The sequence below is a fragment of the Cebidichthys violaceus genome, unplaced genomic scaffold (genome assembly GCF_023349555.1).
Source record: "Cebidichthys violaceus isolate CVI_PGR_0920_01 unplaced genomic scaffold, fCebVio1.0.p SCAF_13, whole genome shotgun sequence".
Lineage (NCBI taxonomy): Eukaryota > Metazoa > Chordata > Actinopteri > Perciformes > Stichaeidae > Cebidichthys > Cebidichthys violaceus.
The window spans coordinates 3286218-3311846 of record NW_027176296.1 but is presented as its reverse complement, the minus strand read 5'-3'; the positions used below and the strand labels follow the sequence as shown (position 1 = coordinate 3311846).

Sequence of the window (25629 nt, the reverse complement as noted above, 5' to 3'; positions counted from 1 at the left end):
AGTCAACACACAAGCATATCAACCTGCTGTCACCTATTAATCATTAAGGCTACATGACACTTAAATTCTTTAAATTTGTTTTTTGTGTCACCTTGCTATCGGCTCCAGAAAAATAACAGCTTGTCAGCGCCCCTGCTGTTTTTTTTGTTCTTCTTTGTTTTCCTCTTTGCATTTGGTATTCAGCACACAGTCTTAGTAATATGATAATCAACATATCCCCGTTTGCGTACAATAACATACAAATATAATAAATCAATAAACAATAAATACAAATTCATAATAAATATATACAAAAGACTATAATAACCATGGGATGATATGAGAGACATCACTAACAAAAGTTGTGGTTACAAACTCACATTTTGAACTGATTTTACAGGAGATAAATGCATTCACGACCAGTTAACCAAGTGTGTGATAAAAGGCTGCCATGCTGTAAGAATCTGTCATTAGACCCATGATTGGCAAATTGCTGAGTTCAAGAACCTCAAGGTTTCCTTGATGTAGTGTTATATTGGGGGGGGGGCTTCCTTCCAATTTAACTGAATGAATCTCATTGCTGGAAGAGAAGTGTGTGCAATACATGATTAGATCATTGGTCGAGGGTTATCTTTAGGATGAATACCAAAAGTCGTTGCAAGGGGGTTGGATTCAATAAGGATTCCAAATATTTTTATATAAACTCTGAATATGGAACTCCATAAACACAAAAGTGTTTTTCTCATACCACAAAGAAATAATGCTTTTACAACCAATCGAAAGTGTTATATTAACAGAATGCTATTTAGATATTAGGGGAAAGATTTAGTTTCTTACGAGCCCAGTCCCTGGCCAGCTAATATCTAAAAAGAAGTTATCGGGATATTTCAAATTTGGATACAAGTTGTTCAAAAAGTCTTTAACTGTATGAATTCCCTTATTTTGCCACAATAGAATATATTAACCTTAAATAACGGAGGGAATTGGTGATTTAATGGAATTGAAGCACAGATGAAGCCCCTCTGGCAGCTGAAATGTCTTCGCAACTGATCCCACCCATGCAAAGACCGTCAAACTTTAGGATTGGTAGAAATGTCATGTAGGGTCATAGGTATCTGTGAATAAAGTAATGCAGACAAGGATGTCCCTGCTATTCTTTTCAATTTTCATCTTTTTCTGCTATCATGAGCAATTTTGACCTGCAAATTAAACATAAGAGGCATCTTCCATGGACGGAGTTCTGCTCCTTTAGATTGACGAGTTCTTCAATTTAGACCTGAGAGAACTTTTCAAAGGAGCTGTAATGTTAAGGCATGAAACAAGAAGAATATCATGCCAGTCAAGACATGTGTTATCCAACTTAACACATTCTCAACCGCTTGCAACAACAAAAGATCCCATTTCCAATGGTCTTAGCCCTCTGATTAAGCTCAGATCAGTCCTTGAAGGATGCCTCTTCTTTGCTCACATGACTCAATCAGCTGTACAACATGGTACTGTAGCTGTGCATGTTCGCTGTTTGTTCTTTATGAAACAAAGCTGATTCATCCGCTGCTCTTTCCCTGCTGCCATCTGGACCCTTCACTCTGATGCTCTACAACCTGACCTTACTCTGTCACTTTACTGCTGCAGCCTCATGTAGTGTTCATTCGGTCATCAGTGTGCGGTTATGGCCAAGGCCAAAGACACCCTCATCGCTTTATCTGTAAAACCCACGAGAAGTGGAAGGAAAGTCAGTGGAAACATTGAAGAGTCAAATACAACCCTGTTTGGTTATTGTGCTTTTCTTTTACCTGAACCCTGAGCAAATTTGATTATTTAATCTCTAAAAATAATGTAAGTGTGAATTCAGCTAACAGTAGGTGAATTACATTACATGGTATGTTTTATACAGACCATGGCCTGGCCATTTATTTTTGATTGGGAAACAATGTAGACACCAGTTTAAGATAAAACTAAATGTTTGCGGCCAGCAGTGGAACAAAAGGTTGTCTCTACATGAACCACAGCATTAAAAAAGTCTAGTAAAAAAGTATAGTAATTGTGGACTGAGATAGGAAAATAAACTCTTAATGCTCAGCAGTAAGATCTGCTGCCAAATTTAAGCAATAGAAAATAAGTAAAATTTCAGTACCTCCAACTTACTAACAAATACAAAAGGATTAATTTACAGTAAAAGATTGGTCGAGTGGTGGAGGGAGAACACATGCAGACATGTATGTTTAGCCAGCGTGCAACCTACTCTGAACATAAGATTAAAGGAGCTCATTTCTTCCTCTGAATAATGGCAAGACAAAATGAAAAGGGGCACTGGCTTATACAGTGTTATTAAATTATTATAGTTTATTGTTCATTTCCCAGAAGCCCAAATGACCTGGCAGCAAGCTTTGACATTACTGTAAGTCACTATTTCAGCAAATAACAGTGAGTCAGTTCTCTCCTTAATCATTCTTTGTACAGTAGCTACAGTCCAGCACTCAGGAGCACATGAGCCATCTGTGAGCCACTGAAGGAAGTGGCGAATTTGTGGAATACCGGCAACTCATCAATTCCTCATGTGAATTTGCTGATCAGTGCATTCTGTCGGCTAACACTGATGAGTGTCGGCTTGTTTCATGTTAAACATCACACTTGCACCGAACACCTTAAAGAATAGGTATCTTGTTTTCAAGGATATTTGTGAGTGGATAATTGGGTCAAGGGAAGTGGTGTGTATTGAGAGTAGTAGGATTCAAACTAGAGTATTGCTGTATACCAAAGATGCAGAGTTTGGATAGATTTGACAGGAGGATTTGGCAATATGAGAACTAATAGCTAATAGCTAACTAATAGCTCCCCGGGCGCTTCTCAGAAGCCCACTGCTCCCAATAAGTTGGTGATGGGTTAAAAGCAGAAGCTAAATTTTGTATATATCTGTATGACAATATAATACATTTCTTCTTTCTTCTTCTTTCTAATAACTGGGCATCCCTCCTTGCTATTCTCAGCGTTTCTATCAGTGAAAGCACTGCAGTTTCAGTGGAAAGAAGGTCTTGAAACCAGATTGATTTAAATCAAGTAGAATGTAGATCTCAGATCACATCTGTCATGAGTATGAAATCAAACAAAGGAAACTCCTCTATCTGATTTCATAACTAGGAGCCGGATGGACAGATATGACCTGAGAGGACAAAATAAACTAACAAATGATTTAATTCATCCTGACATTAGACCAATCCCATGCTGCTGTAATCAAAGGAAATCATTTTTAATCAGTAAACGTCACATAGTCCCTCTAATTGCACTCATCTGTTTTAAAAATAACTTGCTTGACTCCAACTCCCATCACCTGCCGCTGACTCATACATTTCTGTCATCGGTGCTGAGAGCTGCAGTAATACCTGCAGGGTTTCTGTCACTGCTGAACTTTGAGTTGTAATTCCTCCATCAGCTGCAGAGCCACCAGCTGGACGGTAATAAAAGAAGCTGACATAGTCTTGTAAGAGTGCTGTGTCGTCATCGCTGCTGAAGTGCTGCTGCACATCTCCCACTATAATTAATCTATGAGGGAGAAGAATAAGGGGAGAACAGAGCAACGCTGAAAGATCTGAACTACAACAGAGGACACAAATTTCAGCATTTTTTTTCAGCTTTTCCACATGTTTATTTATGTTTATTCTGAGATAGTTTTGCAAGTAGGAAATGTTAGGTGTCTTAATTTAATTACTTAATTTTTGCAATTTATTTTAGAAATGTTTGCAACCCTGTCTTCAATCCAAAATCTTTCACTAATCTTAACCAAAAGCTTTAAATGCCTGAACATAACCATACAACTTAATCACGCTGTAGTTATTAAAGTCAGATATTGCAGTGATACATGTGGATTTCAATACAAATGAAGCAGGCTTTCAGTCAACACTTTGCAAATACCTTTGGAATAAACATTTTATTATTTGGTAAATACTCTTCATTAATTAAAAATACATATTTGCTGTTGCAAATTCACAGTTACAGCACAGGAGTAGAGCAATGTACTGCTTTGGAAGGGGGTAACGTACAACCTCACTTCAAATAATCCAAACTATCCCTTTAAGGTGGTCCGTGGCTCCCACAAGTTTTGATGGAGCAGCTGCTGTATCAAGTGCAAAACCTAGTGGTAAGAATTGGTATAGCGGTACGGTGTTTGGCCCAATATCAAGCGAGTTTGACATTTTTAACACCAGCCCAACCCTATTGAGAATTGCCCTATACAAACCAACACAAAATACAAAGTGTTGAATTAATTCCAGATTCTATTTTCTTTCAGATGTCACACATACATTATCTGAGAGTGACTTTGACAGATAATACAGATGGCCATGATGGCGAGAGAAAGAGTAGGATTGAAAGATGAAGGCAGGTGATGATAGCTGGGTGGTAACACTCACGCAGAACTCAGCTTCTGCTTTAACTCCCTCCCCTTTGATTACTGCTTATGTCCTGACGGAACAAAAGCCCTCTCCAGAGCCCAGTGGCCAATTTCCTCTTTCACCATTACCTGCCTATTAAGACAAAACTGTGGAGAAAGAGGACACTCAGCCCTTCTTGCAGAGCCAGCCCAAGTCATTACTTACATTATAGCTGTGTCGCAACTTGCAGCTTGGCCTGCAGCTGCTAATGATGAGGGATGGCAATAAAAAGGAGGAGGATCCCCTCCGTGCATTGAGCAGGAGAGTACAGTAACCTGATTACTAGTGGCTGCCTGGAAAATGGCATTACATTCTTGCTGTAGACCCGTCTCTCACTTTAAGCCTCAAAGTGGCCTAGATCTGGGCGACTGCACTGTCTTTCTCGCTGTAGAAGTGTTTGTATCATTGTGCTTTGTAAGGCGCTGTCATACAAACGGCTAATTGGCATCTGTCTGCCCCTGAGTGCTTTAATTGCAAAACGTGGCTTCCTGTCTTCTTCATGCATTACTATTTCAGCCCATCAAGATGTGTTTTGATTTAATTAGCCACCTACATTAAGGGATGCTGGTCCAGCTGCCTTCCCATTACATAGCTGAGAGGTGGACAGGAGGAAAAAAATCAACCATATTGTGCAAGTTAAGAGCTATTGTCAGAGTGACCTTCTAATGAGTTTACTTAAACTAGAAAATTGGCTTTTATCATTTTGATAGTTGCAATTTAATCCAGGCCCACTCATCTCTCTGTTCTATTGTGGTACTGAAATAGACCCTAGACAGAGCTATTTTTAGAGAGAGAGAGAGAAAGAGAGAGAGACTTAGTTAGTTTTTAACTAATAGACATGATTGTACGAACAACATTTGCTGTAAAATCCACCCAGTAGTTGTTGAGATTTGTTCAATTAAAAACATAAATGTTAATGTCATGGTGGTGCTAGAATAATTATCACAGGAGCACTAAAATCAGTATTATTCAAAACAAACAACTAGTTGCTATGTAAATATATAGTTGAGTAATGTCTACCTGAGAAGATATTGAAGTTGCTCTGCCTCTGTTTGTGTTGTTATGCAAGCTTTTCCTTGCTTTGATGTCATAGCTGGGACCACCGCCCATGCGTTTAATGCATGTTCGTACATGTGAGCATGCCACGATGGCTAGCTTTGGCCACCGCTCTGCACTGAGCTCATATGGTTGTTACAGCTAGTAACACCGTTACAACCAGCGGCTTTGTCGTGGAAGCGTAGCACCCACCCTCGGTTCCACTATTAACGCTCTCATTACTTAAGCCGTCGCAATTTTGACAGCTGTTGAGAGGAAATAGAAATCCTCCCAATTTCATATATAGCACCTTTAATCAAAGCAAAGCTTTGGCTTATTTAAGTCATTTAGCTACCACAAGCAATTGCATGTCCTCCCAGTTGACTTCAGTGCCCCATTGGAGGGACCTTTACCCAACCGTTGCGTGTACACACACACACACACACACACACACACACACAGTAATCAGGTTGCCCAGACACAGGCCCGTGAGGCCCTTGTTACCTTGAGCGACTTTGCCCAATTAAAGCCTTTGAAAGCAGCAGCTGCAGAAATAGAAAATTGTAGGGAGGAGAAGGAGGGGACGGGTCATTAATGTGCATGCATCAGCACCACATCAACCTCCCAGCCTGCTGATCATGACCAATTTCTGAGCCTCCTTTTTAGATGTTGTCTTACATGCCAGTCAGCTCTGATCAAAATCCAATCCATATCCTAATTGCAAATAGCTGAGCAAGTTATTTCCGGCTTGTCAGTATGGCTCGTTGATTACAGACCTATAACACCAACAGACAATCCAAAAATCAACTTCCATGAGAGCTGCAAAAAGTTATCAAGTAATATATAATGTGTGTACAACGCCCAGATGGTCAGATCTGATTCAGATCAAGAATACATGATTAAAAGTCACGAGTCAGGCTTTTACTGTTTATGCAACTGTTTAAGCAACCCCAGGTCAAGTGGTCCCCTGTTACACTTGCCCACCCGCACCCTGATTAGTATGGTGTCACAGTATGAAGGCCCTGACACCAAAACCCACCTCCCTGCTGTCACCCAGCCTGCCTCTCGTTCACCGGTCCTTCACTGGAACGGATCGAGGTCCTGCTGCGTAAACAAGATAGGCTGCCAGTAACGACTTATTGTTTGAGGAAGCCAACCCATGCTGTGAGAGGAAATGGAGGCTCTTCAGATGCAGCCATTTACATATCATAAAAAGATCTGACTACTTGAGGATATGACAGTAAAGCAATCATTCATCGGCCATTCATGGAGGATCGATCCATTATGATGTGCTTTCATTAATATGGTAAGATTATTTTTTACAAGATTTATTACATAATTTTAGTAATTCCTCAAAATGACAAACACAAAATTTGGCAGCTTCAAGATTGTGGCAAAACATTGTGGCATTTCTTTGCATTGTAAATAAATGTACTCTAAAGTGAACTGACAGTTTGTTCCATTCCGGCATTATGTCTAAAGAACACTATCTGGATTAGCGCCTGCTTGGGCTAATACTGTTATCAGTGAAACTGAGCCAGGAAGTTTTTTGGACTTCCTGTGCACAGAAAGATCCAAGTGATTAAGCAAACATTTTAAAAAGCTATTAATTTAACCAAAGAAACACAAGGCAGAATTAAACCTCAGGCTGCCAGCATGAGCTTCTCAAACTTTCTTTTTTAATGAAAATAAAGATGCTTGCATTTCCTCTGTAACACACATTGTCTTCAAACACAAACACAGGGTCTTTTCCGAAATACACATACTTGATTTGTATCGAACCAATTTTCACCAGAAGAAAAAAATGTAAAACTTACTTGAATTACAGATTTTTGGAAGCCACTGTTGCAGCGCTTATTGAGCAACAGCATTAGTTATGTGGACTTGCAGTGAGTGTGGATGCAGGGCCTTTTACTTAAACACTAGTTAACTCAATTTATCTCATGAACTGAGCTGAATATGCTGAATATGCTGAATATGAGCTTTCATGAGAGATGTTAACAGTAAAATATCTCACTAATTCAGAGAGGAACAACACAGCAATCCATCATCTTAGAAGCTTTTAAGAGTATAATTACTAAGTTTATAATTGTGTTAAGTTTCAAGAAGAAGCCAAAGCTCCACACGTTATGCAATCTTAATGTAAAGGCACATCCAGAGGGACCATTAAGCAGCCCTTGTGCACTTAGCTAGTCATTTGTGGTTGCTGATGTTTTAAAAGCCTTTACTGGACAAGTGCAGCGAGTCCAAAGCGAGTTGTTCAGCTGAGAGTGGAACTTTTCAGGTGTTTAAATGAAGAGCTGCTTGTCTGTTATAGCTTGTTTGTCTGGACACAATGAACTGAATGAATTTGGCGACTTTCTTACAATGACACTGTACCTGCAAGGCATTCAGTCATTTCATTTTGAGAAAGGGTGCAGTCAACCGTCTAATGGCTCTAATGTGATCATCACATTGTAATAGTACAAATCTATCAAACTGAAGTATGACCCACAGAGAGGAGCATGCCCTAAATGGGAACCGCCAGCTGTTATATATGGCTCTCTATTGTGAGAATGCTTTACAATGGACTGGAATTTCTTCTCTTTCAGTATATCTGTGTGTGTGTGTGTGTGTGTGTGTGTGTGTGTGTGTGTGTGTGTGTGTGTGTGTGTGTGTGTGTGTGTGTGTGTGATAAAGAGAAACGGTGACAAAGACAGAAAGAGAGAGAGACGCCCACAGGCGGCTCATTACCCATTCACCACAATCACAAGGAATCCATGATCCAGATAAATGTCCTCTCACAGTATCATTGATCTCAATGGAGGCAGCATGCCGTCTAACTCAACATGGCATCACTGACGTGCAGGGCTGCCGTACTTGCAACACAGAGCCATGAATCTCTGTCTGTCACGAAGCCAAAACGTAGAGGTGATGTGTCACTGTTCAGTCTTGGCATCTCACTGTTCAGATTAAATGTTTTAAGAGTCTTTACTTTAAATCTGCAGTAATCCCCTTTGAAATTTGTGACAGTAAATCAAACTGTGATCAAGGGTCAATGTGGTCTAACGCCATTTATTGCAAGAAAAGGGAGGCATCAAAAAGCAGCGCCAGTATTACGTTTTCTATCCTTTGGCAAAAATGAGACCAGGCTGGATTTTCCCCCTGGGCCCTTTATCAGAAGAAGACTGATGTCCCGATATGACTTCGAGCACTAAGCCGAACATCACAAAAACAGATTTTCCGGAGACCATGGCCATTCATGCAGAGCAACTGTGCAAGGTGAGATACTGATGGCAGCTTTATTGCCAGCTATTTCTAATTTTCCTGCACACTGGCTCACTCTGTTTCATTTGCTGTTGTCCTGACAGCTTTTAAATCAGATTTAGACAATGTTTGTCTTTGACGCCTACTCTTTGTAAAACTGAGCAGCAGCCAGTCTAGATAGCCACGATAGCACTAGTTTCATTCATCGTCAAACAATGAATTAGCACAAAGCAACCCATTAGCATCACATGTAATTAGGATAATCTATTATAATCTCACCCTTTGGCAAACACACATACAGTCCCACTTCTACCGACGCCCTTCCATGCCAGATTACTGTGGGACGTGCATTAACAGAAAAAATTCATTGAGTTTTTGACAAAGGAATCACGTTGACATGCTCAGCTGCTTCATAGCTTTGTATAAAGGAGTTATAACATCAATTTGCTATTCTAAGTTTTTCCTCTTCATTCACTAAAACAGAGGAGGAACGTGACATCAAAGGATGTCCTTTAACCAAACGCATGGGTTCACTCAGTGGTTTGTAATTATTAGGTGCTTACATGAATGAGTGAGAAGGATGTTTTCTGCATAGTAACAGATATTCACTGAGGACACAGGGCAAGGATTCCTCAGCACAACATCGACAAGTTTAGAGCCGAGACTGGCTTTGTGCCAGATCATTGAACGGTCGATAGCAGATTTCACAATAGCTTCGAGGTGTGGGGCCAATTTTGATCCCTGTTTTTATAACTGAAGACCGAAACAAGCTCTTTTAATTTTCTTATTTTTGTCATTGAGTTGTTGGGGCCATTTACTTCAGTCATGAGACCTGCTTGATTTGGCTTTCAACCCTTAACGATGACGCTTTTGATAATGGCAGACTGGCAGCATCTTGTGACCAACCAATCAGTGTAAAGAGCTGCCTTCATCAATGCCAAAAATAGGTTTTGTATGATTTTTTTCCCATGCTGGGTCACTCGAGTACACTCTAGTGGTTATTTCTGACGAAGGAAGGATGCTACTGTTGTAGCTTTCCTCATATAAATGTCTGACTTACAGCTCAAATCAAATCTGAGTAGTTCATCATCAAAGGACAAATTCTTTACTGGTCATCTAGAATGGGTTGATGGTAATGTGTGTGTGTGTGTGTGTGTGTGTGTGTGTGTGTGTGTGTGTGTGTGTGTGTGTGTCGGGGGTGGGGAGGGTGCTCTTCACACTAGATTGGATGTGGGCAGCGGTTTTGATTACACAAGGGTCTGCTAGGCACACACAATCACGTCATACAGCTTAGTTTGTTACCATCTCTTATCCTCTGTCAGAGTGGAGAGTTTCCATCTCCGCTCTGTCTGGCTGCCTTTTGAAAACTTTGTGCAGCAAACGAATGCAGAGAGGAACAAACTGTATTAATGAGCATGCTGTGAAGAGGCAACCGTCTCGTCTCTGATAGTTCCAATATATGATTTTTCTCTTACAGTCTGCTATTGGAGTTAAAGCTGTTGGCCATAAAAGAGGCTGCCAACAGCGCTATAAAAATACCACGCATTATCTCGCTCTTCAAAGCATGAACACATCCTCTGTTATGCACAACCAACTGATTTACATTAACAGAAAAGATGATGCTGTATAATAATGCTCTAACAGGATTGATGGAGCTGGAACCTGCTGGTGTTTTTACTTATATTATACATGTCTCTCTGGATAACTCTGAGATGCTAATTAGAATTTACAGTATCTATTCACTACTGTCTGTCATGGATATGAGGAGCAATATCTTTACATGGATTTTGTTAACCAACCAACTTAACCGGAATTCAAGTTGTCCATATGTAACTTTACTATAAGCGGTTTGAAAAGTGTTGTGTTATAATCCTTTAAAGGTACAAGAAAGACTAAATCAAGTCTAACCATTCTTAGTGATAATTTCACAACATCTTGTAAAACCATTTGTAAGCACTAATCTGACCTGCTCTTGACCTGTGTCAGTTCTTCCCTCCCAGCAACAACACTCTTCTATCTTCTGTGTCTTTATTTCTTCTTGCACCATTGTTAAAGCTGTGACTGACCTTTTCTGTGGCAGCCTGTCTAACTACCCTGGAGTATATGATAGCTGGAGGATAGGCTTTAATTGACGTGATAGCATTCTTGAGGTGTGTAAGGTGAGGGAGAGGAGTAGGTATGGAGAAATGTTGAAAGTAGAAAGGTTACGCTGTAGAGTGGTCTTTGTCATTTAAGCTCATGAAGAGACATTTCCAACCCTGAGCAATGATGTGAAAGGAAACAGACGGATTTTGCTCTTTATTTATTCAACAGAACCACTACATTCTATTGAGGTTTTGAAATTAGGTTTAGAAAGTCTTGTCATATTTTATGATGTCATCACCCCAAAAAAAGTAGTAGGATAACATTCAGAGCATTGATATAGCAGCAAACAACTATCTGCTATATAAAGATAAAGTAGAGGAATGTCTACCTGAGCAGAGAATAAAGTTGTTATCCGAGCTTCTACTTGCTATTTTGACGTAGCTCGGCCGTGCGTAGATTTTAGGGCATATTTCTGCTTGTGAGCCCCACTGGGTCATACGACGGCTGAAGCTGATAACCCCATCCTGACCGACAGCTTCGTCGTGTTCTGCTAATCTCGTATTATTCTATTATTGAATCAACTTTCTTGAATGAATATAACTCGTCAGTGCAGGCTTCCGTGCGGCAAGCAGGGAGCAAAAATATGTTGATGCTAATCCCACCACCACTGGAATCTAATTCTACAAATAGTCTAATGCTATTCCCTTGCTTATAACCGTTGCCAACAATTTTATATTCACCTCACCTGTCTCTCCTCTGCTCCGCTGTGTGTGTGTGTGTGTGTGTGTGTGTGTGTGTGTGTGTGTGTGTGTGTGTGTGTGTGTGTGTGTGTGTGTGTGTGTGTGTGTATGTGTGTGTGTGTGTGTGTGTGTGTGTGTTTGAGAAAAGCTTCTCAATGTAGGTCCGCAGACATAACTTGTTCAATCTATCCCCCCTTTAAGCTCCACAGTCAATGAAACACAAGAGCAGAGGCTATTGATGATCCTGATGCGGCGCTGCAGAAGGAATATAGTGGAAACACCGATTAGTGTAGCCTATTCTTTATTTGCTGAAATGCTGAAATGTCGGGTTAAAACAGAATGAATAGACTGTGCAGAATTCGAATGGTGATTTAGAATTTGGATGTCAACGTCATGAATGAAGCTTTGAACTATTCGGTACAAAAGTGATCACTTTATCACTTCAATAGTTTAAGGACCAAAAAAGTCATTTTGAATATCCTCAGCAGAACCATGTTTCACTGCCTGACTGCACCTAATTGAGCCCAAGTCTTTTCTACGACCTTTACATCGGACTGTATAGATTTCTGTTTTCAGATGAAAACAAAGCAGTGCCAAGTCTGAAAAAACATTCCACTGGCTGCTTCAAGTACCACGGACATGCAACTCTTATCTCAACAGCTCGCTTATCTTTTGTAAGCTGGAACAAGATAAATCGTATTTAGTAAAGTCTCAACTCTAAATGAACTTGAGAGAATCAGACTTTGCTTCTTTACATTTATTTTAAAAATACATTTAATAGATTTACAAACAGGAGAAAAGTATTTTTAGTGTCTCCACATTATTTGATGACTATCTGCTGAGATGAATTACAGTTGAGTTTTCAGCGGACCAGAAATAGAAGTGGATCGTGATTCATTATCTCGACCGAAAGTTTATTTCCATTCCTCCATCCAGAGACTTGTACGTAGTGCAGCTCATGGTGTGCATTGGTGCGTTAGTTTTCTGTTTTCTTGGCTTACATGATTGAACCACATCGCTTTCTCACACAGCTGTGCATTAATTAGAGCTGAAACAGCAGGCAGCTGCTTTCTAGGAGCAGATCTCTTTTTCTTTAAGGACACTTTAGCATCTACAGCACTTTTGACCTGCTGGATTTCGATCCATGTAACACTTGCCCGCATTCATTTATCATAAATCCAACAAATCCTTTGTTTTGCACACCGCAAAATTGTGCAAAGACTAGTTTGACTAAAAAGTTCTAATGGTGTGTTCACAACAAAGGCGTTTACATAAAGAGTCAATGCAAAGCTGGGAATGGACATTTGCATATTTGTGCAAGTTATGTTGTAACCCAAACTCTATGATTTGTACAGAGACCAGATGAAAATCAGTGTGTATAAACCATATCCTGTCTATGGTACATACAATATTGTTGCTGGCCTATTTATGCCTAGATGGTGTTATTTTTGAGCGTTAATGGTGCAGCTGCAATGTCAGCATAGCCAAGCACCGATCTATATGAACTATATTCAGAATACAAGCATTTTACAAGTTGTTTGCTTGTCGTCTTGTGGACCTAAAAAAGCATGATTTCAGACTTTTGTTGTATGTTTTCTACATTATTATTTAGTTATTTCGGCAATCTTTTTATCCATCTATTGCAGTTAAATCACAGTAAAAAGTTTATTTTGGGTTCATATTGCTGTAGTAAACCAGCCGGTGTGTGGCTTGCTAGATACAATAAAAACAGCTCTGTGAAATTCACCGAGCGCCTCTGGATGATATTTTGAACCCAGACAGGACTGCGTATGGTTTTCCAACGTATCTGGGACTTCCATAAGATGTACAGCTCTACATGTGCAGCAATAGTGGTTATTTTAGCCATGGCTGATGAAATGCTGTTGGTTTCTACATGAAGGTAAGCTCCACCTCCTCTCCAGTGTGGATAGAATGAGTGATGCTAATAAACACATATGATACCACAGTCAAATTTGGGCAAGTAAAGCAAGGCAAAAAGGTGCTCTGTTTTATGTTTTATGTGTCCGCGAGGGTTCTCGTGGCGCAAATGTCGTCATCCGGCCAGGTGGATGTTTGTGTGCAGGCCAAAATTTGTGACTGCAACGACTGTACTCATAGCAAGGACATCGTCTGTGCATGCTCCAGTTTCCATCCACACTCCAGTCCAGTTGATTGCATATACACCTCTAGCTGCTATGACCAGAACTCCTAGCAATATTTCTGATGCTAGCGAGGTTTTAGTGCTCCGACAATGATCCCAAACAACAGGAAACGTGTTACAATCTGACCTGAGGTATATAGATTAATCCAAATGAAAAGAAAAAAACTATAGTACAGTGTAATCAAAGAAAGGGCATTGCCTACAACTTTTGCACACATTCCCTTCTGGGAGATTCCCTGTACAACCACTGTCCTCTATTGTTTGTCACTACTGGACCAGAAGGGCTCAGGTTCACCTTGATGAGAGTTTTTAGATGTGGGGAAAAACCTTCCTAAGTCCTCACTCATTACTTTTCGCAGGCAGTCCAGAGGTTAGAACCAGTGACTTTCTAATGAAAGAAAATGCCCTCTCCTTGCAGAGAGAGAAGCAGATGTCAAAGTGCCGCAATGCTCCATTAAGAGTTTAATGTATCAATTGTGTGTGTGTGTGTGTGTGTGTGTGTGTGTGTGTGTGTGTGTGTGTGTGTGTGTGTGTGTGTGTTCTTGTACTTGCTACAAAGTGGGATTCAAACTTGATTTTAAGGTCCAGGATAGAAGTAGGTATCGGTTTAGGTCAGGTAGGTAGTTGTGATGGTTAAGGTTAAGGCAAGAGGCTAGTGAATGCATGATGACAATGGTGGTCCTCACAAAGACAGAAGTACAGGTATGTGTGTGTGTGTGTGTGTGTGTGTGTGTGTGTGTGTGTGTGTGTGTGTGTGTGTGTGTGTGTGTGTGTGTGTGTGTGTTTGTGTCTGGGTCAGCTATTCAGATTTTTCCTGCTCCAAATTATCGTTATTAACATTATATTGCTGTGTATTATTATTATATTGATGTGTACAGCCACAGTGCCATTTTACTGGCTGACTGTCACCTCTTTCTTTTTGTGGCACCGCTGCAGAGGGAAAACATTTTTCTCTCCATTTTTAATGCTCGTAGAATATTGCCTAGTTGCATTTTAAGACATCTTGCTCATTTTACTAAATTTACGACCAATCTTGATAGAATTGCCCCAGAGGAAATAAGGTACCCAGGTTTGACATTAAGTACTGTATATGGTTTCTCTGAGTTTCTTCACACTGTCACGAAGGGGAATTTAATCAATCTAATCTGTATGGGATGATCCGACACAAACACACCACACACGCACAGATAGAAAGCGTGAACAGTGCAACATAACAACGATCTCTGGTGTCTATATTACTTGAAATAGACATTCCCACAGCCAACAAGCCCTTAACTGACACACAGGCCTCTTTCCTTGGAAACAGACACAGTCACAGACATGTAGAAACACCTACACTCTCATTGCCTCTGTCAGTGATGGATTATGCTGAGAGAGCAATGGATTGGAAGAAACAATGGAACAACGTTCATCTTGCCACAAGAGATGAGGGTTGTAGAAATAAATGCGTACCTATTTAAACAAGGGCATATAGTGAGATATATCTTTGTTTTGCTTTGTTTTTTTGACATCCTCAACACATTTCCTACCATACCAATAACTAGAATGTCATATCATATTGAAACATTTGTTTATCTCTTTCAAGGTAGTTGTTCCAACTGTAAATTCAGTCCCGTTGTTACTTCTCATTCTCCCCATTTTCATATCCCTCGCTCACTCTCTAAATGGATGTGAAACTTATGACCTCATAGTACAGCAGCTAATTGCATGTTTTGCTCAGAATTCTTCAAGTGATGATAAAACTTTGCCAGTAAAAGCTATCTATTATTCAAACAAAGGAGCGGCTAAATTCAGAGTCTTTAATATATAGATATATTAGTCATATTTGTCATGTCATCTGTTTTCAGGTCTGTCTTGTTACCAAGATCTTGATCTCAATGAGAATTCGTTAATAAAACAACTCACTCACTCACTAATTACTTATGACATGTCCAACTAATGCAACATATATCACAGACAGAATTATTCTACAAGACCTATAAATCAATACCAATCAAGTCGGACAACTGTGTCGAAAGTTATGTAAGAAAATGTTTTCAATCTTGTTCCATAGAACACAAAGGCGATTTTATGAGGTAAATTGTCCTCGGGAGGTGACCCAGACATTGTTCATTTCCTGCATGTATGGAGGGAAGTCGGGGAGGAGAAGGGCCTTCGACCTCTTCCCTGGCACACTGCTACAGCCACTGTGTGGAGAAAATCTAATCACACATCCATGCCATGCCTTGTTACCTACACTTGTGTGAACATGCCTGCATGTCCGCGGGCATTCAGATGCACACATGCACACAGTAGCATGCAGGTATTTCATGTGCATCTTGAAAATACAGCCACATACTTTATGAACAAGCACGAATTGAGATGCACATGCAGTCATAGCGAGATTGAGGCCTGTGGGACTGCTCCAGGTGAGGAGCCGATCCTGCTCTGCTCACGAAACCTTTCCTGCCTTTGGACTTCTCAGCTGGTGTACCCTTGAACTCTGCATACATCCCATCTGTACACCCAGCTCCTCTCTGTGCTCCACTCTGCAGCCAAGCTCTCAACTTCTGCCAGAGAATTCATTAATTGCATGTCTTGAGAGTATTTATAGAAATTCAAGGCAATTCCCTCTCACCCAACAGACAAACTCCTACAGGAAGTTATGGTGCATAGACACTGAAACACTGGATTTAAGATACACTTCAATGAAAGTGGTAACTCGACTCTTGCCCACTGTAAGTCCATCCGCCTCAAAACACTAAACAAGCTCCACAAATGTTCTGTCTGTCTTTGCAAATAATGTTATTACTACATTTTTAAGCTACAGCATCATTATCCTCCACACTTCATCCCTCATTCAGCATATACAAATAACATCAAAGATTCCTATTACCACTCCAGCCTTACACAAGAGAGCTTTGGAGGGACAAATTATTGGTTCATGCGGCAAAAAGCTCTTGAAATTAATTGAAGGGGAATTAGAGAAGCTTCAGTTTCATTTTTTGGACTTTTGTAAACAGCTTGCTTTTCCCTGCTGTAAACTGTTGGGTAGCGCTCGGTTGTAAATCCTGGGCTGTGACGGAGAGTGTTGAAATTGTCATTAGTGGAGATCATAAGAGGGAGGTAATTGGTATTTGTAGATACATGATAATTGGTGTGATAATATGCAGACCTTGGATTTCTGCGGAGTGTTCTCCAGCAGTTATCTGACAAGATCACCAACTCAGAGAGGAAGAGCTATTGTGTAGGGCTGAGGATGAAGATAGAGTTGTTAGGTTCAAATCCAGAGGCAGGATGTCGGCAGTCTGCAAATCAAGAGATGCTCTGGCTTGAGGTGCGAAACAGATTCTCCTAGTGATGAGAATGAGGCATGATGAAGACGAGAGCAGCGTTTCATGTGTTTCCCATGTAGCAACTGCCTTTGGATATACCTCACTTCTAATGTGTGAGTCTGTTCTCACTATCAGCTGACTGTAGCTGCTGTGCTCTGAAAAGCACGAAGAGAGAGACAAACATAACATGCATGAGTGTGTCTTTGTTTGTACAAACTGTAAAGTGATTAGGCAGCAGAAAATTACATGAATTTGACAGTTTATGAATGTGATTCAAAAAGCTTTTATTTAGAGGTTAAATTATTTTGGAGAGCATTGGTAGCTGAGTGGATACAGTGCATGTCACATGACTGCATTTTCCCGGGTTTGATTCCGGCTTGGCTACAGCGGTTAGTGTGTCTGCGCGACTTAAATTTCATCATCCTGTCCTTACTACAAACGACTGTATGTGATGTTTTCCCCATCCTTGGTTCTATTCTCGTTAAACTGTCGCACACAGTTTTATTTTTTATTTTTATTCAGCCAAATAAAATAAACAAATAATCTCTCCCTCCTGCTGTCAGTGACTGGCCCACATTTCTTCTAGTGTGCATGTGAAGAACCCTTGCCCACAATTGCAGAATACGTATATAGAAGCACATGCGCATCAGCAAGTGTGTGGGAAACATAATTACCAAATTTCATAGCAATTTATACTAGAATACATGTCGAGACATTTTACTAAAAGCCCCAAATGTCAACCTCACGGTGGCCCTTCAGCAGAGGTATTCAAACTGTGAGGCGGGCCTCTCCAGTGGGACCGAGAGTGGCTCGAGAGTCGAAGCGATGGGGGGGTGTTGTTTGTTCACTAAAAATGCCAAAAGTTTGCTTCTTTTCTTTGTTCAATATCTATTAAATGTATTGTCTTTGGATTTGCACTGTTGGTTCTCTTGCTGACAGAACAAGTCATTTGAGGAATTCTCTTTGGGTTATAGGAAATTGTGATGGGCTTTTTTTTGCTATTTACTGACATTTTATAGACTTGATATTCAATCGATTTTACAAAAAAATAAGCAGATTAGTCGCTAATACCAATGTATTATTTCCATTAGGAGTAGTGGAAGAAGCATTTCAGTAGAAGAACAGTCAAATATTGTTAAACTAGTACCACTATCACATGTCGAGTCTCAGACGTAGAGCACAATCTAAGTATTTAGTGCCATATCAGAGGAGGGTCGGCACTAACTAATCACTGGGAAGTGAAAGTCCTGCCACGGTGAACCGCATATTTGTTTATCAACTGTTCTCATCCATGATAGCTCATATCTCCCCGGGGGACCAAACACATGCTCTCTCCTCTCCGCCGCTGAGACGAATGGTTTCTGGAGCAAATTAATTCCCAGTTGGAGAATGACTGTAATGAATGGGTTGGGCGAGAGAGATGGATGGGCTACCCTTTCTTCTGCACAGCCCTCTGCTCCCAGTAACAAAGATGCTGAGGCTTGTCCTACTTTTGTGGGAGGAAAAAATGTGGCTTAGTACAGTAGCTCAGGGGACTCTCCATGTGGGGCTGCCGTGTTAACTGACTTGGAGCACAAAGACACCCAGAGGAAATCTACCAACAGAGAGAATGATGTAGAGCTGTGAAGCTGTGAATTTGGGTGCTTCACATTGATTATATCCCTTCTCAGATGCAGGCGTCTTGTTTGAGAAAGCATGATACACCGTATTGGCATTTGTTGTGTGTGTGTGTGTGTGTGTGTGTGTGTGTGTGTGAGAGAGAGTCTGTAGTTCAGGCAGAGTCAATCCCATGACATTTAGTTTGAGAATAATAATGTTGTGTAAGGCTTGTGAGCTGGTTCTCTGCCATGATGTAGACAACACTTATCCTCTGTCACCCTTTCTGTCAAAACACAAAAGCACATGTTTATTTGAGCATAAAATATGCAGCAAAGGTCTGACATACATGATGCCATTATTTATCTTTTGAGCAGGTATGGGCGTGTCTAGTTGCAAAAAGCTACACTTTTGTAACTTCCGGTACCTCATGAAAGGTCTGTATCTCAACACTTATTTGATATTAATTAATATATTAAGGATTTGTAAAGTGTAGTACATCAAATCCCGTCCTTTTTAGATGAGGGCCAACGACCTGGCAGGGTCAACTTAAACGCAGAGCCTACAGTATCTGATAACAGAGTCATCGGCAGCACTACCATCAGCAGGGTTTGTGCCAGAGGTGTAACCTTAGTTCTTAGTTGGCAAGAATGTTAATAACATTTCCTGAAGCTGGTGTATTTGTGATTTAAATTGTCTGCTTATACTTTTTTGTGGGATCGTTAAGGAGGTTTAATATATTTTATTCCTGAAAGGTTGTGTCTCATTGTCAGTCTCATTGATGAGCGGCTTTCAGAAAAAATCTTTAATTGGCTCAAACCATAACAATCAATAATAGAATAGAGTTGCTCCAATTGGATTGTGGTAACCTTTAGCAGAGCATCAGCGATCAGCCAATAACCAGTACAAGGTTATTAATAGAAAATTACATTTTAGGCTACGTTCATTATATTATACTGAATAATGAGGGCAAAGTAAACCATACTTTAGTTCATAGATATGTCACCATAACATCAACATTGTTTGGTGAAAAAATATTTTTTTTTCAGCTTCACATTAATGAATAAATGCTTCACTTTGGTTTATGAATTCTTGTCAAAATGCATCTGAAGATGTAAACAAGTCTATGTTATCAGTCTAAGTTCCTGACAAGTTAGCATTTCCAACAGTCTGTCTTGTGAGGGGCACAACAACGGGACATGAATACTCAGGAAGCCCAATCTCATCATTTCAATCCTGTCACAGCTCTGGATTTTCAGGTTTTTTTGCCGGCGTTAAATCAGGATTTTAACCGTGGATTCGATTCTCAAACAGGGAAGAGTGACACAAAGTCTCACACACATACCTGCACGCAGACACACACTCCTACTGTCAAACTTTGACTATAATGAACTGTAGCACAATGTATGAGACACAGGAGGTCATCTCATCATCTCAGTCAGACAGAAATAATTCATCATGTGAAATTGAAGAAGACTCTGAGGGACAGATTAGGGACTTGATTAAAGTGCACATACAATAAACATAAACAAAACATTTGAAATAAACTGACTTTGTTTAAGTACCATGGCAATAAATTATGCCTTTCATTCCTCCTTTTTTCACTTTTCACTGCCTTCATCCTCGTCTCCCATATCCTCTTTCATCATTCTCACCCACATCTGACCCAATGTTTTCTGACCCCATTTTTTTCACTTTTAATGACTTTATAGGATGGATGGGTGGCTGTTAGGAAGGCACAGGTGACAGTGAATGAAAAAAAAGACAAATTTCCCATGCTATGTTAGCAAGAACAACAACCCCTCAATCAGCTTATAGCACAACTGCTGCTGATGTATGCTTGAATCCCTCTTAGTCCCTCTATTCTCCTTTATGAGCTCCAAAGGCTGCTCAAAGCCTCTGTAGAGCCTCAACTACCCAACCAGGGAGAAGGAGAGATTCCCCTCCGCCAGTAACTGAGGACTGGATGCCAGCCATCTTGGTGAGCACAACGGCACAATGCCAATCCTTTAGGTTGTTCATCTGGTTTAGTCAGCCAACTTTACTGTGTTTTTTAGCATTTGTTTCTTTTGTGAGCAGAAAGAGACAAACAAGTGGTATCAAATAATGTCACGTGAGAACGTTTCAGCTCAAATTTCATGAGCGTGAACAGTTTGTAAAAGAACTTTCCAACGCAGACAACTATACTTTTAATTACAACTCAATGTTAAGTTCTGCCATGCTTCAGAGTTTTTACTCAAGTCCTTTAAGACAAATTGCCTTTTCCAGCACTCTTCTCTACAAAAAAATTGCCACTGTCATACCTGCTGGCTCCTCCAATAGCAGAATCCTATTGACCCATTGGAAGTATTTGGGTTCGAATCTGAAGTTTAGCTGCAAAACCTGCCATGAAATCTGTGTAATGCACGCTGCTCTGTCAAAACGACAACTGAGTGTCCCAGTTCACCCGTCTGGGCGAATTAGCAGCGACGATGTTGCGTGCATTGTCATGGACACATGAAGTCACCTTCCCAGTAAGTCTACACCACATCAATTACTTAGATTGTCAACTATGCATCTGCCTGGTATAGTCTGTCAGGGTTTCCATCACTTTTAATGTGCTGACTTTAAAGGTGGACCAGCTATTCTCATTTTAGTGAAAAGCCGCTCCTCAAAGTAATTGTTCTACTTTTTAATTGATAGCATTAATCAGGCAATATTGTTATTGTCTGCAAATGTTTAAGAATTATTAACATCCCTAAAGCAACTAGCTTCTTTTGAAAAAAAGATTGTGTTGTTTGGGGAATTAAATCCAAAGAAAGAAAAAAGGAAAAAACTATTTACCTCCTGGACGCTCGATCCCACAAACCTTCCAGATCAACTTTACATTTTTTCTGATGTTAAACGACGGCCTGTTTCTAGTCGGCTCCTCTCTTTCTAATTATCCTTTGGTGTGAAAATACATCTTTCTCTAGGTAACATTTTCGTAGTACTCATTTCTCAAAGAACTTATTTAACTATTCTCCAAAATACAGCGACTGATGAGCTTTGGACTCAGCTATCTGTCTTGTCGACATTTACTTTCCTTCCCTACCTCACATCTCACACAAGGAGAGCAGTACTGTCTGTACTGTAGAGCTTTGGTTCCAGCCGGATACCACCTGATTTCACTCATTATCCTGGCTCCTGAAATAGTCAGGCCTATTAAATCACTCTTAATCAAGACCACGGTTCATTAAATCAAGGAGGCTTTAAATTGCTCTCTGTGGGAAAAGCGTTTTAGACCCCTTTGTCATGCCTGTAGCTGACCACCTCAGCTGTGGGAGAAGTCTTGATGAAAGCCTCTTAGTGCCACTTTAGTAGACTTCAACCAGAGTTCACGAATGATGGCCTGATAGATGTTCAACTCTAATTGATGAATGCTTGTATTGTGGCATGAGGTGCATGATTGCATAGACTCCTGCTGATATTGTGATGCCCTGTTGACTTGTCTGTGGATTGCGGTGCTCTGTTTTTACTGCCTGTTGGTTGATTATTCTGAATCTGCATCTCTTCCTCCATTAAACACTACTTCATTTTCATTTTAGCATTAATTAGAATATTTTAAATCATTAAAACCTACAACAAGTTATCGTGCATTTCATAAACCACATCTGATGATGGCTAATTAACTGCATTTTAATGTGTCTATAAAGTCAAGTTGGGACAGGAATGTGAACTCCAGTGACAATAATCTATCAGGGCTTTGGTTTACAATGAGGAGAAACGAGAAACACAAAGGGATGCACTAGGTTGCCAAAAATATCCATACCACCAAAACAGAACAAAAAACAGAAAAGGCAATAGAGAAAACTGATTCTGAACAACTCAGCAATTTTTTATATTGTACCAGTGGCCTATTTACTCTTGCAAAGCTCTGGAGGATAACCTCTAAACAAATTATCTTTCACCCAGCAAACCAAACTTCATAAACAAATCGGCATCTTAATGAAAAGATGGTGTGAGTGAATGAGATCTTTTGAGACTTGATCTACTTCTGATCAACGATAGCATCCATCCAAGTTCTTCCCTGGGGAAGTTGGAATGTTGTAATCAAATTATGTAATCATGTTACGCTTAACAGAGCAAATATCCAAAGGCCTTGGAGCATCACTTCCATTAATCCAGGATGTCTTTTATACTTACAGTACAAAGACTTCCGTAATCAGATTCACTGTAAACATGAATACCAAAGCAGGGAAACCGCTACAACAATCTAATCTTTCTTATATGAAGTACGTGAAAGAGAAAATATACGGTACATTGACTCTTTTGTAGCTTTTTGTTTGACAAAAATTAGCAGCCGTGCTGAATCAGCTTGCCTCGCAGCATTTTCAGTTGCACCTTCACAGGAAGAGCAATGAGGCTGACATCCACACTTTTCTTTTCTGTACCTGCGTCAATCATTTCCAACGCTTGATACAGTAAGGTGATCCTCTGCTCACAAAAACAGACGCATTTTGTTTCAGGCACAACACAAATTTGTACTTTAAATTGCTAAAAATTCCCTTTATTCACACATGCTTGTGAGACTTTTAAGACAAAAAGCATGATTGGAGAAATTGAAGACACAGCGTTACATTTCTGCCAAGCAGCATTCATGATATTACCCATCTACACCAGCCAACCATGAGGACGAGATTAGGCGTTGTTTGTGAAACTCATGCAAATCTTTTTTTTTGATCCAACCAATATTGTATCATGGTGTGCAGATCTGTAGCAATTATGCCAACATGTCATGAGTGTTTACGGAAAAAAACATTACGCTCCACAGGTGATACCACCACATTAACCCACATCAAACAACAAAGCAGGTCAGCAAAAAATTAAATTACGGTCTGATGCTGCATCACTGTTACATCAAGAAGTGTGTACAGTATGAGTTTCATTTAAAATTCCAAGCTATGGCTTCCAGCTCTCAATGATTTATGCCTGAAGCCTGCATTCAAAGGTCACATCCACACAGGCAAATACTAAAAAAAAGATCTTATGCGTACCAAACATTCATGTAATGTTTTACTATCTTTAACCGTGATTTAAATCAATTGCATGGAAGATACAAATAACCCAACTTGAAAATCTGTTCCTCTTCAAAGAGTTCCTTTGTTCTGAAAGCATTGCGCCCCGCCTAAATTTGTCTTTTTGAAATACAACCTTTGCACAAAGAACATGATAAGATTTTAAACAATAAATACAGAAGAGTTCTATGTTGGATATTAGATAGAATGTTAGATATAACAAACCACCCATTCACCACACAAGCAATGTGTTAGTCTTTGTCTCTCTGACAAAGTTCTGGCTGTATTACTTACAAATTCAGGTAACTCTGATTCCATATGCACACGCACACTAGACTTCAAGGAGAAATTGTTATCAACATCAAGATAAATCCATCAGTCATGGCAAAAGATTAATTACCGACAGATTGAGCTTCTGCTTTGCATTCACCGGACATATGGTGCTAAGTTAGCCCTGAGTAATGGTCGAGAAGGAGCCGCATCTTGTTTCAGATAAGGCAGTGTTGACCTATGCATGTGATGAAAAACATATAAATTGTGAGATGGTTGAAACAATATGAGATGAAACATGGAAAACTGTGATTAAAATAGAATCTGTGTTTGATCTTTGATATTGTCTACATAATACCATAACTCAGTGTCACAGGCTTTTCCTTGACCCTTAACAAACACAACAGGGGTAATCCAGACAAGAGCTGCCGGCCGCCTTTTCATGCATTTTCAATGAATACTGCTGCTTGAGTAATATATCATGAAATATTAAATTTTGATCTTTAATGCTCCCGAGTACTGACTCAGGAGTGGTCTTTTATTACATAATCTACTGTCTGGGAGCAGTAGTTTCTCTGTCAACCAACAATCAACGATTCTTATACAGAGATGAGGCTATCATTATCCACTGAGGACGGATCATTGTTTTGAACTATATGATAATTGTGTTCAAATGACAATGTGTGATTATAAGCTCTTGATATCAGTTACATAGGCCTACTGTAGCTCAAGCTTTTCATGTGTCTAGCTGTCTTGTCATGTTTTAAACACGTTGCACCTTCTTGTCCCAATGGTTGATGCAACACAAAGTACATTATTAACACTGTAATTTGCTATATGTGAATTGACGTCATTGGCGTCACGTGAGCATAAGCACGCACGTTAACAAACTAATGATTAGTTGCCCCCAGTGTGAAGGCTGCCCTGACTATAACACCTCATGTTTACATTTGACATGCACCTGCACGTGCAAGTAGCGCGCTACAGTAGCTCACTCTCTGTGTTTTCTCAATGACTATTGTAAATGATACCGGCTGTGGCTGACTACGTGCATTTGTAGTTCCATGGTCATCCCTTCCAAAAACAGCTACACGTCTCTGTTGTCAGAGCATATAGTTGGTTGATCTCTACTCGCCTCGGACTCTCCGTTATTTCCTAAAATCCCTTAAATAAAAACATGCCCTTGACATAAACTAAGCTGCATGTAGAAGTCCACCCTGTTCACGTCACTTAATGTGTTCCATCACAGCTAAAATAGTTCGTTCTAATGGAATAGGAACACGCAAAAGAGGCTGTCTTTCTTACCTGTAAATGCCCCTGGTACATATTGAGCACACAGTCAGGCGCGGATCTCTCCGTCGGCGGATCTTTGGACTTCTTCCAGACTTGTGAAGCAGACAGTCAGACTGGAAATGTTGACATGAAAAGATGTAGCGGAGTTCTTTTTTTTGGGACAGGAGGTCCGGAGGAGCTCACAGAGAGGAGCTGTCCTCTCCTCAGGTGCTGAAGCTGACACTTTGCGCTCTTCCAGGATTTCTGTGCGCGGTGACACCGAGGCGCGCCGGGCGCAAGAGCGCGACGTCGGACCTCACTTTTACCTTTCCTCACAGTGTGCTGACGCTGGCTTATGACAAGTACAAGCCTTTGGACTCCTTGTTGGGGAGAAAAAAATCACCGCGATTTAAGTCTTCAACCCTGAACGCATTGCCGTTTTCCACGTATCTCTCCCTCTCTTTGGGT

At 40.3% G+C, this 25629-nt stretch overlaps 1 protein-coding gene across 1 annotated transcript in view; it reads right to left on the bottom strand.

Moving 5' to 3' along the window:
• pex5la (peroxisomal biogenesis factor 5-like a) overlaps window positions 1-25405 on the bottom strand; it is an 85609-nt gene extending 60204 nt beyond the window's left edge. Inside the window, exon 1 of the mRNA XM_068707124.1 lies at window positions 25195-25405. Within this exon, the coding sequence (XP_068563225.1) occupies window positions 25195-25215 (21 nt within the window). The 5' untranslated portion in view covers window positions 25216-25405. The remainder of the gene's footprint in view (window positions 1-25194) is intronic.
• Window positions 25406-25629: the final 224 nt, after the last annotated feature.